We start from the raw sequence: 12,468 nt of genomic DNA on the forward strand, positions 1-12,468 counted from the left end.
AGGCATCCGAAACAGATGCCCGAGCCACCTCAGCTGGCCCCTCTCAACGCGGAGGAGTGGCGGCTCTACTCCGAGCTCCTCCCTGGTGACTGAGCTCCTCCCCCTATCCCTAAGGGTGCGCCCAGCCACCCTGCGGAGGAAACTCATTTCGACCGCTTGTATCCGGGATCTTGTCCTTTCGGTCATGACCCAAAGCTCATGACCGTAGGTGAGGGTAGGAACGTAGATTGACCGGTAAATCGAGAGCTTCGCCTCTCGGCTCAGCTCCTTCTTTACCACAACCGACCGATACAGCGACTGCATCACTGCAGACGCTGCACCGATCCGTCTGTCAATCTCACGCTCAGTCCTTCCCTCACTCATGAACAAGACCCCAAGATACTTAAACTCCTCCACTTGGGGCAAAGACTCCCCACCGACCCGGAGAGGGCAAACCACCTTTTTCCGGTCGAGAACCATGGCCTCGGATTTGGAGGTGCTGATCCTCATCCCAAATACAGAACATAATTTTACAATAAATGATGCTAAATCACTTATGGATGGTTAAATATAGAGAAAAATGTATTTGGAAGGTGCCAGAAAAGTTACACTGGGTCCTTATGGGTTAATCTTATGAGTAACCTAAGCACTGGCTATTATACTTTTTTTTTTTGTAACTTAAATTTTTATTGAGTTTTATGGACAACAATTATAACAATAACCAAAAAAACAAACAAACAACAGAACAAATGAATGCAAAAGAAAACAATGTGCCCGGGTAGCAACAGTCAGTCTATTGATTTTTTTTGTAAATATAGTCCATTTATTCCACTTTTTATTCAGTTGTGCTTCTTGCAGTCTCAGTCTGTGTGTTAATTTTTCCATTAGAAATATTTCTTCAATTGTTGATATCCACTGGTCCTTTAATGGAATGGTGGCCTTCCCCCAGTTCCTCGTTATAGTTTTTTTTTTTTTTTTTTTGCTATTAAGAGTATTTTAACCAAACATTCATCCTTTTTACAAATGGTAGTGTCCTGAAAGCTACAAAGATATAGAAAATCAGGAATCAGTGGAATTGAATAACTCAATACATGGTACAGTAGGTGCCCAGTCATCTTCCATAACACAGTGACGGTCATGTAATATCTATAATGCAAAGTATAATAGCCAGATGAAGATGGAAGACTGCCTATACGTTGCATTATAGATATTACATGAGCGTCCAGTATAGATGACTGGGTAGGGAAAACATCCACAGCTGGAAGAAAAAACATCAGCTATCCTGACAATTAGCCAGCCAGCTTGTTCATTTGTGTTTTTAGATAGTATGGGAAGTTGCCTTTGCAGATATCATGATATATTTGACTGAAAAAAATCATTTTTTCTTCAGTTTTCTCTGTTTGATATAATAATCTTTGAATTTACTCTGAGCTTTTATGAACATCTACATGTGAATTAAATGTAAGAAAATACATGATTTATACTGAAAAAACTCAAAATGTAAAGGATAATATTATCACAAATGGTGCTAAATCACTTAAGAAAAGTTAAATAGAGGGAAAAAAAAAAAGAATTTGTGAACTGTCTGGGTATTTATGCGTTAATCACAGCTACAAAATAAAACGCTGTGGCCATGAAGATTCATATTAATAAGAATCTGAATTTGCTTTGCTTTCTAGACATTTAGTCATGATCATTTTAGCTCACCGCTGTCTCACTCTGTAAATGTCACTCTGTCCTTCAAACAAACATTTTTCTGTGACTCTATTGTTCAAGTCAGACATGTCCCTGACAGGTGTCTTTTCCACTGATAGAATGGACAGTGCATTTAGAACAAGGATGAGGGTACTGTGGGTAGATCGCTTGGCATCAAAAACAGAGAAAATTAACGGCTAAAAGGTGTTTGTCACTCATGCCATTAAATGAATCCTGGCCTAATGCATCGAAGTCGGTGGTTTAACCCACTGAGCCGCATGTAAACATCCCAGTAGTGTTACCTAAGGACATATTCACTGATTCTGTTTCTGAGGAACGTCTCGATTCTTTTCGGGATGTGACGTTTACTCCTGTGTGTGTCCTATCTCTTGTATTGGGGTGGGGGGGGCTGTCCACTGTACATGCACCATTTATAACCAGAGGGTATTCTGGTAAACAAAGAGCCTCAGGTGCAGATTTCTGCGACCCAAACAGGAAACATGTGACTTGACTGACTTCACTAATCGACAGAAAACATTTTTAAACTACACTTGAGTGCAGATTATCAAGGTTCTAATAGTTTTGGATTTTTCATTATAGTTTAGTTTTATTTAGTTTTGACTTTTTTTTTCTCTAATTCAGTTAGTTTTAATTTGTTTTTAGAACAGGTTTGCTAGTATTTATTAGTTTTTGTTATTTTCTAAATGCTTAGTTTTAGTTTAGTTTTTTTCATTTCTTTCCTCTTCTTCGCCGTCAAATTCAAATGAATCCCAGACAGGACTCTGCTGCTTTCTCCCAACTTTAGTCTCCATGTTTCCAGGTAGAGTGGGGACGAAAAGACGACTGTAAACCACAAGTAACGAGAAGTGATCATATCATCATATCAATCCGACATTGACAAAGACAAAAACTAAGGGAATTTTATCCATAATTTTTATCCGTTTTAGTTAGTTTTGTAAGCACACAATACAGTTTCAGTTAGTTATCATTTTTTTCTTTTAATTATAGTTTTTATTTATTTCAGTTAACGAAAATGTTTTTACAATTCTAGTTTTCATCATTTCGTTAGTTTTTGTTAACGATAATAACCTTGCAGATTATACACGGTATTCACTGGCTGTATCATGAATAGCTCCTTTATGTAAATATTCACGTTTTTGTAAAATTATTCACTATTGTCAGGTGGTGGGAGACCCTAGCGCCACAAGCTGCCACTGCTCAGATTAAGCATTCATATATTTCCTGTGTTCTATTATAATAAAATATGGGTCCCAGCTTTTTTGGATTTGGAATTGTTTAACTGAAAGCATGAGATTTTCCTCTGGATTTGGAAAGGGCTACTTAATATACACTAATCTTACTCACTCAGAGTTGATAATCATTTCCTGTCATGAAAATTTCAATAACATGTTTGGCTCATTATTTCACATGTCTGACATGCTTGATATTTCGCTTCATCCTTCACCATGTGTATTAACCCTGACATTAGCCCATAGTGACTAAAATGCAAATTAGCCATTCCCAGGCGGGAATGGCTAATGGTTAATTAGTGGGTCACATCCGGAAATTAGAAGGCACATGTAATGATTGCTTGCTAATATGGTCAATGATCAGTGTCATGGGTCTGGCTCACTGGTTCAGAGCCTTCGCGATAGGGCTCCGTCTTTGTCTCCGGTGTTGTGTAATGGGTTCTGATTGATCAATTAGAAGACTTTGACCTGTGCTAAGGTTTTGAACCCATCAGATCCTGACAGAGGGTTAGTTATGTTAATATATATTCCTGTGTCTCATGGATCTGTTCTCTTTTCTCTTTCGACTCCATCATCAGCGTTTCCCGAGAGACCATAAGAAGCAAGAAGAAGTCCGATTACAACCTGAATAAGACCAACGCGCCGATCCTCACCAACACCACCCTCAACGTCATTCGACTTGTTGGTGAGTCCTGAACGTGCTGGAGTCCTGGTTTCCTCCACTTTGCACATTTATCCATTAATGAGGCGGCTCACTGTGACTGATCGGCTGTGGATGTCACTCCTACCTGTGTGACTGAGCTACTGTGGTCATAGTTAGCCTGTGCCCTGGGTTCTGACCTCTCGACTCCAAAGAGGCACTTTGTGACTTTGAAGACGTGAGCAGTGTGTGCCCTTTGGCGACGAGACCCTCTCAATGTGATTTTCAAGTGTGAAAGGGAATTAGACTAGGCAGTTAACTTTCCTATGAGGTCAAATGGCTTCAGAAGTCTTTTTTCTATATTATTAGTAGGGTTGGGGAGGGTGTCGTAATCACAATATCAGCCCGGGCAATTATACCGTAGCGACAGACTGCAATTTAAAGATCCAGATTTAAGAGGATTTCGGATTAGTTAATTACAGAAGCAGGAAAAAATATAGAAACCCTTTTTGTGTGGTGATTATGGTGAACCTTCTGTGAGACCCAGTAGACAGTAGTTTACTGAGGAAAACAGGCAATAATCACTACAGTTTTTAAAAGTTTGTATCTTTGTGTTGAAAAACATACATACTTCAACTTTGATTTATTCATTAAATTGTGCTATCTTAATAATTAGTCAGTTTATCCACTTTGGAGGACAGCTCTGTACTTTTCAGGGGGATTTAGGAGGCTGTAATTACAGAAATGGAATATGTATACGTTTTGTTTTTTTATTAGTGTATAATAATTCCAAACTGAGAAGCCTTGTGTTTTTGCTGCCTTAGAATGAGATGTTTATGTCTTACCGAGTTGTTCCATCATGTTTCTTCACTAGTTCCAAATGGCTGTCTTCTTTTTGTTTTATTGTTCTCGTAGCAGGTGGTATCAAGTTTTAAAGTGCGTTATCTTTACTGACTATGAGTCTTGACCAGGGGCTCCTCTCTGCACTAGTTCGTTAAATTGTTAAGCCCAGCGCAACGCAAAATGTGTCCATTTAACGCATTTTGCGCTATCCCGTTTCTGGGCTCGCTCTTTGTTTATAAACAACTAACGCAACACAAAATGCGTTCGTGCATTAGTTCATTAACCCCAACGCAATGCAAAATGCGCTATCCCGTTTCTGGGCTAGTTTGTTAAAAGTGAGCCCTCGCCCTGTTCCACGCTACAGAGCTGATTTTAGCGCAGACCTCGGAGGTCCGCATTAGAATGAGGATGTATTCTTGTTGCTTCATTTTTTTTCACTTCTGTCATGTATTTCCTTTGAAATATTATTTATATTTGAAGAAAAAGATTTTTAACACAAGTTTGACAATATCTTCAATGATATCAGATTTTTGCCATGGACATTTTGCACCGATAAAAAGAAATTTACAGAGTGAGGACTGATCTGCTCACTGAATTTTATTCACTGTATCGATTTATGGATAAATACAGATTAGCTCAGGACAAAGTGTGTGTGGCTTTGAGAGATGAATGAATGAGAACACACACCAGCGGGGTGTGTGTGTGTGTGTGTGTGTGTGTGTGTGTGTGTGTCTGTGTGTCTGCGCGCGCGTAATGACATATGAGTGCGTGGATGAGAGGAACGGAACAGCATTCAGTTTTTCTATACAATCTGTTTGTCCTGTTGTTCAGTGTGGTTACAGCCAACAGTGACCATTCAGAGTTCTGTCAAAGTCACCAGTGCGGAATAACTGGGGTCATCCTCAGACGTCCAGCCAGACGCACGATATATATGTGTAAATAATTCAGTTCAGTTCAGTAGGGGGGGCACATGCAAAGAGCTGAGGGGGTCCATCTATAGTCAGATGAGGGTGAGGAGGTCCATCCAGACAGGTGAGGGTAAGGGAGGCAGTCCCAGGTCACAGATATCCTATAATACTTCTTCATTCTAACCATAATGCTGTCAGATGACTGGAAACAGCAGGAGTGGAGGCGTTCATTCTGGGTTAAATAGTGAATGCACCTGTTTAACGCACCCTTCAGCGTGAAGAGTGAGCAAACGTTGGTTTAGCGAACGCAGAAACAGATTTTGCGTTCGTTAAGGCTCTGTGTTCGCCGACCCATCGTTGGTTCACTATTTGCGCGCAAATGCCTGCGTTCACTATTTAATAAGAAACGAGCCCAGAGTTACTGTCCCTTTAACTCAGGGGTCTCAAACATGCAGCCCGGGGGCCAAATGCCAAAGGTTCCAATCCGGCCCATGGGATGAATTCGCAAAGTGCAAAAATTCCACAGTCAAGGCTGTCGATCTCATTTTAGTTCAGGTTCCACATACAGACCAATATGATCTACAGTAAAATAATAACATGATAACCTACAAAAAATAATGACTCCATATTTTCTTCTTGGTTTGATGTGAAAAAAATATTCCACTATGCCTATAAATAATGACAACTTCAAATTTTTGTCTTTGTTTTTGTGCAAAAAATAACATTAAATTATGAAAATATTTACATTTACAAACTATCCTGTAACAATAAAATGTGAATAACCTGAACAAATATGAACAACCTGAAATGTCCAAAGAAAATTAAGCACAATTTTGACAATTTTCTGCCTGTTACTAAGTATTTAGTGTCTTTATAGATCCGATCCATAATACACATGTATACATAATAAGTTGAGGCATAATATTGTTAAAACTGCACTTTTTTTTTTTTTTAAGAAATTTCATTTTTATCAATTTATACACATCTTTTTTGTTTGGATAGTTTATAAAAGTAAGTATTTTCATAATTTAATGGGGTTTTTTGCACTAAAACAAAGACAAAAAATTGGAATTGTCATTATTTATAGGTTAATATGCTATAATTTTACTGGTCCCGCCCACTGGAGATCAAATTGGGCTGAACGTGGCCCCTGAAAGAAAATTAGTTTGAGAGCCCTGGTTTAACTAAAACACTCTGAACAGACAAAACAAACACTAAGTCTAAGGATGGATTTGTCCATTTTTCGGTTTTTTGTATGTAAAATTTCACTGTCAGATATCACTAAAAATGACACGCTGAATGTTGAAATCCAGATGTAGTTTCTGTTAGGGCTCTATGATTTGGTGCAAAAGTAATTTTGGGGTTATTCTGGCTGCTATTACAATTTGTGATTTATCATCAAGGAAAGTGCAAAAATATCACCTTGAACCAGGGGTCTCAAACTCAACTTACCTGGAGGCCGTTGGAGGTAGAGTCTGGGTCAGCCTGGGCCACATCAAGTATTCCACAACAAGAAAGGCTTTCTTTACTTTACTCACAGCTAGTAACTAGGGATGTGACGATATGAAAATTTCATATCATGGTTATTGTGACCTAAATTATCACGGTTATTATTATTATCACCGTATTGTTGAAATTGTGCTCAAAGTGTTCAAAAAGTACTTATACACACACTGAAATAATTTAACCCGGTTGCATTTTGAAAAAAACAAAAACAAAAAACAAATAAAATAATAGGCATAATGTACTTTCTGTTGGCAGAAACATTCAAATATTAACATGTAAACATCCAACATACAAATGTGCATTAAAGATGACACCTCATGGCCATTGTTTGACCATTTTCCATATCAAGTTTGAGTTGTTTTTGTTTCTTATTCATAGATAGACATTGCAAACTGGCATGCACATCTGGAATGCTGCTGCTTCTCCAGGAAATGAGCAGTACCGTGAGTTTTCAAAGTGTGGTAATCAAACACAGTTATCATGATAATTAGAATTTAAATGGTAATACTAACCGTCTGGAATTTTACCGCAGTTTATCGTTATACTGGTAATCGTTACATCCCTACTAGTAAAATGCACTTTTTGATGAACTCGCCTTCTTTGAATGGCTTTCCACCCCAAGCAATCATCTCACTTATCATGTAGCTAGCTTCGACTGCTGCTTCATTCTCTTTGCTTGCTTTCTTGAATAAATCTTGTCGCTTCAATAGACATTTTTTCAGATTGGCAACCCGGTTCTTTCTCTCATCTCCTTGGTATTTTGTATATTCCTCAGCATGTCTGTTTGAGTAATGATGTCAGATGTTGTATTCCTCATACACCGCAACTTTCTCTGTGCATGTGAGCCACATAGGGGTGCCCCTGCGCTCAACAAATAAATATTCCATCTCCCACTTTTCCTGAAATTACCTGTGCTCGTTGCCAACTTTTCTCTTCACGGCACATTTTAAGAGGCATGACTGGAACTGGGTGATGGCATATATTTTCCATCCACTTGGTGTCACTCCGGAATATGTTTCAACTAAGTGACTAACGTTCACACTTCCCCAGGTACTTCGTGGTTGGCTAGCTTGACAACCGTTGACAACAAATGTCGCCAGAAGCTGTCACGAAACTATCTATGGTAGCCCATAAGTTATAAAAAGAAATAAAATAAAAGCGTGGCAAGATTCAGCTAAAAGGTGCATTTGAGACGTACGTGTGGACTAACACTAAACTTTGATGTCAAGTAGGGGGCCACAAAATATCATCCCGTGGGCCTCAGTTGGCCCCCGGGCTGCAAGTTTGAGACCCCTGCATTAAACATTCAAACTACCATAATGAATACACATAAAACAAAAACACATTCCACTTTCATTTTGCATGCTTCACACAGTACTTCTCTGCTCAGTGTGTGTTTATTTTCTTTTACATTTCTGTCATTAGATCACCTTAAAGCCATACCTGTAAATTGCAGCCTTTTGCACATATATCATTGACATTGTGATTTGATTAGCTGTTCAGCCCTAATTTGTTTTCATTTCCAGTTGTTTACAGTTAAAATGTTCTGTTCATACTGCAAACCTGTCCTCCACAAAGTTAACCCCTAGGGGTCTGAACCTATTTTGGCCGTTTTTCAGTACTTTTGATTTTGTCTTTATATACTATATAAAGAAATGTTTACTATACCCATGTTTGGTATCTTTATTTTTTTCAGCACAAATTCATCTATCTCATCTGTCTATTATTTTCTCACTTTAACAAACTATATCAACTAGGCCTGTAATGGTACACGTACCGAACCGAACTGTTTCGGTACACACCTGTTCTGTTCGGTACACAGCTGTACCGAAATGGCACAGTATGTTGAGAAAAATAAAGGAACGAAAGGTGTCGTTCGATGCAGAACTTTAAATCCACGCAAGTTCCACACGGACACATGGAACTAGCACACAATGACTCGAAAAATGAAATAGCTGCTTCCATAAGGTTAAAAAAACCCAACAAATATGATGTCAACCTGAAGGGAAGAGACTGAAGACCCTCCGCCATCATTACAGTCCTGTTTAGGATTAGTACGGGTTCAGGTGAAAGACAACAACGAGGAAAGAGACATTAATTAGACGGACATTGTTTGGCCCCTAGGAACTACAGTAGTTTGAAAACACTGACACTAGTTCTCTCTCTCTCTCTCTCTCTCTCTGTCTCTCTCTCTGTCTGTCTGTCTCTCTCTCTCTCTCTCTCTCTCTCTCACACACACACACACACACACACTCTCTCACACACACACGCTGTATAATAGAGGAATAGAACCCGGGAGTTGGAAGTTGTAAAGGAGTTGAAAGGATGTAAAGTTTCACTTTCGTTTCACGCCAGCATTAGTTATTACGTTAGTTATGGACCGAACCCCCATGTATAACCCTCCCCGCCTCCGACATATTACATATTATATAATTTCTTGCATTAATAACACAAAGATGCTTAACAAACTTTTTCAAAGACTTTAAAAGTGAATATTGGTTCCAAATATTAGGTATATACAATCAAAATTGTAATAAATAAAAACTGTACTCAAATATTTGACATAAAAGCATATCTTTACATAGGGGTTTTCTCCAGTTTTCTCCCCCCTTGCCCTCACCCTGGGTTTCCACACTGGTTCAGGTGGGGGTCATTCCCACCCTTACCTGTAATGCTAATGCAGTCTGTGGATTAGGATCCAGAGATTCGACCAGTTTTTTTCCATTTTTAAAAAGGACCAAAAATGATGAAGACATGGTCAGAAATCTAACACCCCCCCCAGCTCATTTTCATACTTTTATTCACATTTGTTTGCTCCAGTTTCAAAACATCATATCTCCAGTTGTATTTGCTCTATCAACATCAAATAAAAAGTGGGAGAGTGTTTCAAGTCCACACTTTTGAATGCAGTTGTCCCCAGTGGTCTATGTGACCGACTTCCAACGCTACGACGTGTTGAAAATGTCATATGATTCAGTCACAGAGTCATGACCATGAACTCCCAAGAGTTAAAGACAGAAGAAACATTTTAAAAGACAAAAAAACAAAAAATAAATTCTTTTTCTGGGGCCAAAACCATATTTCTTCTCGTTTTGTTTATTAAGTCAGATGCAGCTGAAGCTCCAGTCTGTATATCTACATTCTGAGTTCCATTAAAATTGATCCATGTGTTGTCGGCTCATGCAGGTCACGCACAGATACACATAAGTGACAACAATACCTCGGTTTGCTGGAACACACAGTAATAATTGGTCCTCTTTTTTTCCCCCATATAATAGATAATATTGATTTTGACTCTTGTGAGAAAAAGCTAAAGCAGCAAACTTGAGTGAACAACCAAAGTTTGACTTCAAGCGATCGCTTCTAATTCAGTCTGTGCAGCTCTTTGATAGAGTTAGATTGCTCGCCGACTTCTTGCCGCAGAATTCACGAGACAGGGTGTGAAAAATGAGTGTGTGAGTTTAATAGTGCCGTCTCAGTGGCAAAGCCAGCCAGACTGAAGTTCTGTCTTTTACAAACGCTAATCAGTTCTGACTGGATGCTAACTTTGTTACACCCCTGTACTTCTGTGCTTAATGCTTTTATTACTTTCCTTCTAAATTAAATCTTTGCCCCCAAGAGTATGCAAATGTAGTGTGTTCCTGCCAATGTTTTCCTCCTTAGGGAAGAGAAGGAGCACCGTGATTAGCACCATGATTAACTTAAGGTCGTTTAACACATTTAATTTCTTAAAAAGATTTACTTTAGAGCAGTTCTGTGTCATTTGCTGTAAACTAAACACTGCAAAAAGTCCAAAGGGTACTCAGGATTTGTACCGGAGACAATGTAACTCTGCCGTTTCTGTGAACCTCTTTTGTTTTTGTGTGCGATCTCTACACAGGGAAATACATGCAGATGATGAACATCCTGAAGCCAATCGCCTTTGACGTCATCCACTGTGTATCGCAGCTCTTTGACTACTACCTGTACGCTGTGTACACCTTCTTCGGACGCAATGACCTGGTAGAGTATTTCACATCCACACACTTGGTGAAATAGAAAATAATGGACTTAGTAGTGGCTTTACCATTGGACATCTGCGCAAAACTTTACCAGTATTTACTAAATGTCGAAAAAACACAAGTGCGTAATGTCGGATTTTCCATTAAATCACAAATGTGATGATTTGTTTATTTATTATGGCGAGATGACAGGAGAAGTCATTCCATAAACATGGCGACGAACGTAAATATAGTGTTGATTTACAGATATATTCATTTTTATTATTATATATTACCCCTCTATCTCGTACTGAATTTAAAAACGATTGGGTTTCCTGGTGTGTCCACACATACCACGACATGTTTCTTCTTCTTCTTCTTCTTCTTCTTCGCTTGTTTTAACGTATGTCATCATCAGTTTTTTTTTAATTCACTCTAGTTGCGAAAAAAGGTCTTTCCATTGCAGTTTTGTGTGATACACCATTTGTACTACGCCCAAAAAAACACCTCTTGATAGCGCAAAAACTTTTAATGGGAAAATGAGACTTTTGGTGAAATTGTCGTTTTCCCATTAGGCAAATTTTTAAGCGCAAGTTATATATGCACAATTTGAGGGTCAATGGAAAAGTGAGTAGTGATATGCAAACACACGGTTTTGACATATTGAATCTTCTGTCTGTTCTGTTAGTATACATCTTAACACACACACACACACACACATTGCTGCCTGCTCTTTTTTTCAGTCATAATTCTTGCCGTAATCTGGAGTGTTGTATTTATTTGTGAGCTCAGTGTGATGATGTTTCCTTTCTCAAAGCCAGGTAGTTACATCTACAGGACGGCAGATAAACATCATAATTACCAGTGCACCAGGTTTTAGAAATTATTTCCAAATCCATGTTGTTGAAATCATTCCTCAGGTGATAGGTGATACACACAGAGTAAAAGCAAGAATCACTTTAAAACTTCCATCTGAAGAATCCTGTATGTATGTATGTATGAGTTATGATAACCCCCCCCACACACACACACACACACACACACACACACACACACACGCACACGCACGCTTCATCTAAAGACCATTATGCCATTTCTGTTGTGCCTCATGAAGAAAGAAAACATCATTTGTGTCGGAATTACCCCGAGGGAAGTGGTAATGATAGCAAAAAAATGACAAATGTCCCATTGAGGTGGAAGTGATAAAGCGGATGAACGCTCCGCAGGGGCCTCTTCACCACAGATTACTGGCGTGCATGTGTGTCACGTTTAGACGAGGGATGGTGACACACTGGTTGTGAGTTGATGACTTGTCGGGGGATCTGAATCTGGGAACTGCGGGTCCACATACACTGTTCGACTCCATCTTTTTTTTTCCTCGATAGTCATTTTTCTTCGCCAAGCCTGTTTTTTCTCTCGCCTTCCTCATCTCATAATCGTGTGATTATCACATGTTGCTCTCTCCACATAGCTTTTCTTTCATCTCTTTATCGACGTCATTCTCTCTCTTTGTTTGCAGCTCTGTGTAACTCTTGCTTCTGTTTTTTTTTTTTTTTTTTTTTTTCCCACTCCACCTCTCCTCATTAAGTGTCATTTCATGAACCCACCCGTCTCATTAATGGCCTCACTCAAAGAGGTACCTGCAGTAAAATGCTAATGTACCACAT

The 12,468-nt window shown here is 39.0% G+C and overlaps 1 protein-coding gene across 2 annotated transcripts in view; it reads left to right on the plus strand.

Annotated features, from left to right (window-relative positions):
- Window positions 1–12,468, plus strand: part of vps50 (VPS50 subunit of EARP/GARPII complex) — a 303,387-nt gene that overhangs the window by 203,323 nt on the left and 87,596 nt on the right. For both annotated transcript variants that reach the window (XM_030147934.1, XM_030147933.1), the window contains exons 20-21: window positions 3,503–3,609; window positions 10,702–10,823. In XM_030147934.1, coding sequence (XP_030003794.1) covers window positions 3,503–3,609; window positions 10,702–10,823 — 229 coding nt within the window. The remainder of the gene's footprint in view (window positions 1–3,502; window positions 3,610–10,701; window positions 10,824–12,468) is intronic.

Source organism: Sphaeramia orbicularis, chromosome 11, assembly GCF_902148855.1.
Source record: "Sphaeramia orbicularis chromosome 11, fSphaOr1.1, whole genome shotgun sequence".
NCBI classification, from domain to species: domain Eukaryota; kingdom Metazoa; phylum Chordata; class Actinopteri; order Kurtiformes; family Apogonidae; genus Sphaeramia; species Sphaeramia orbicularis.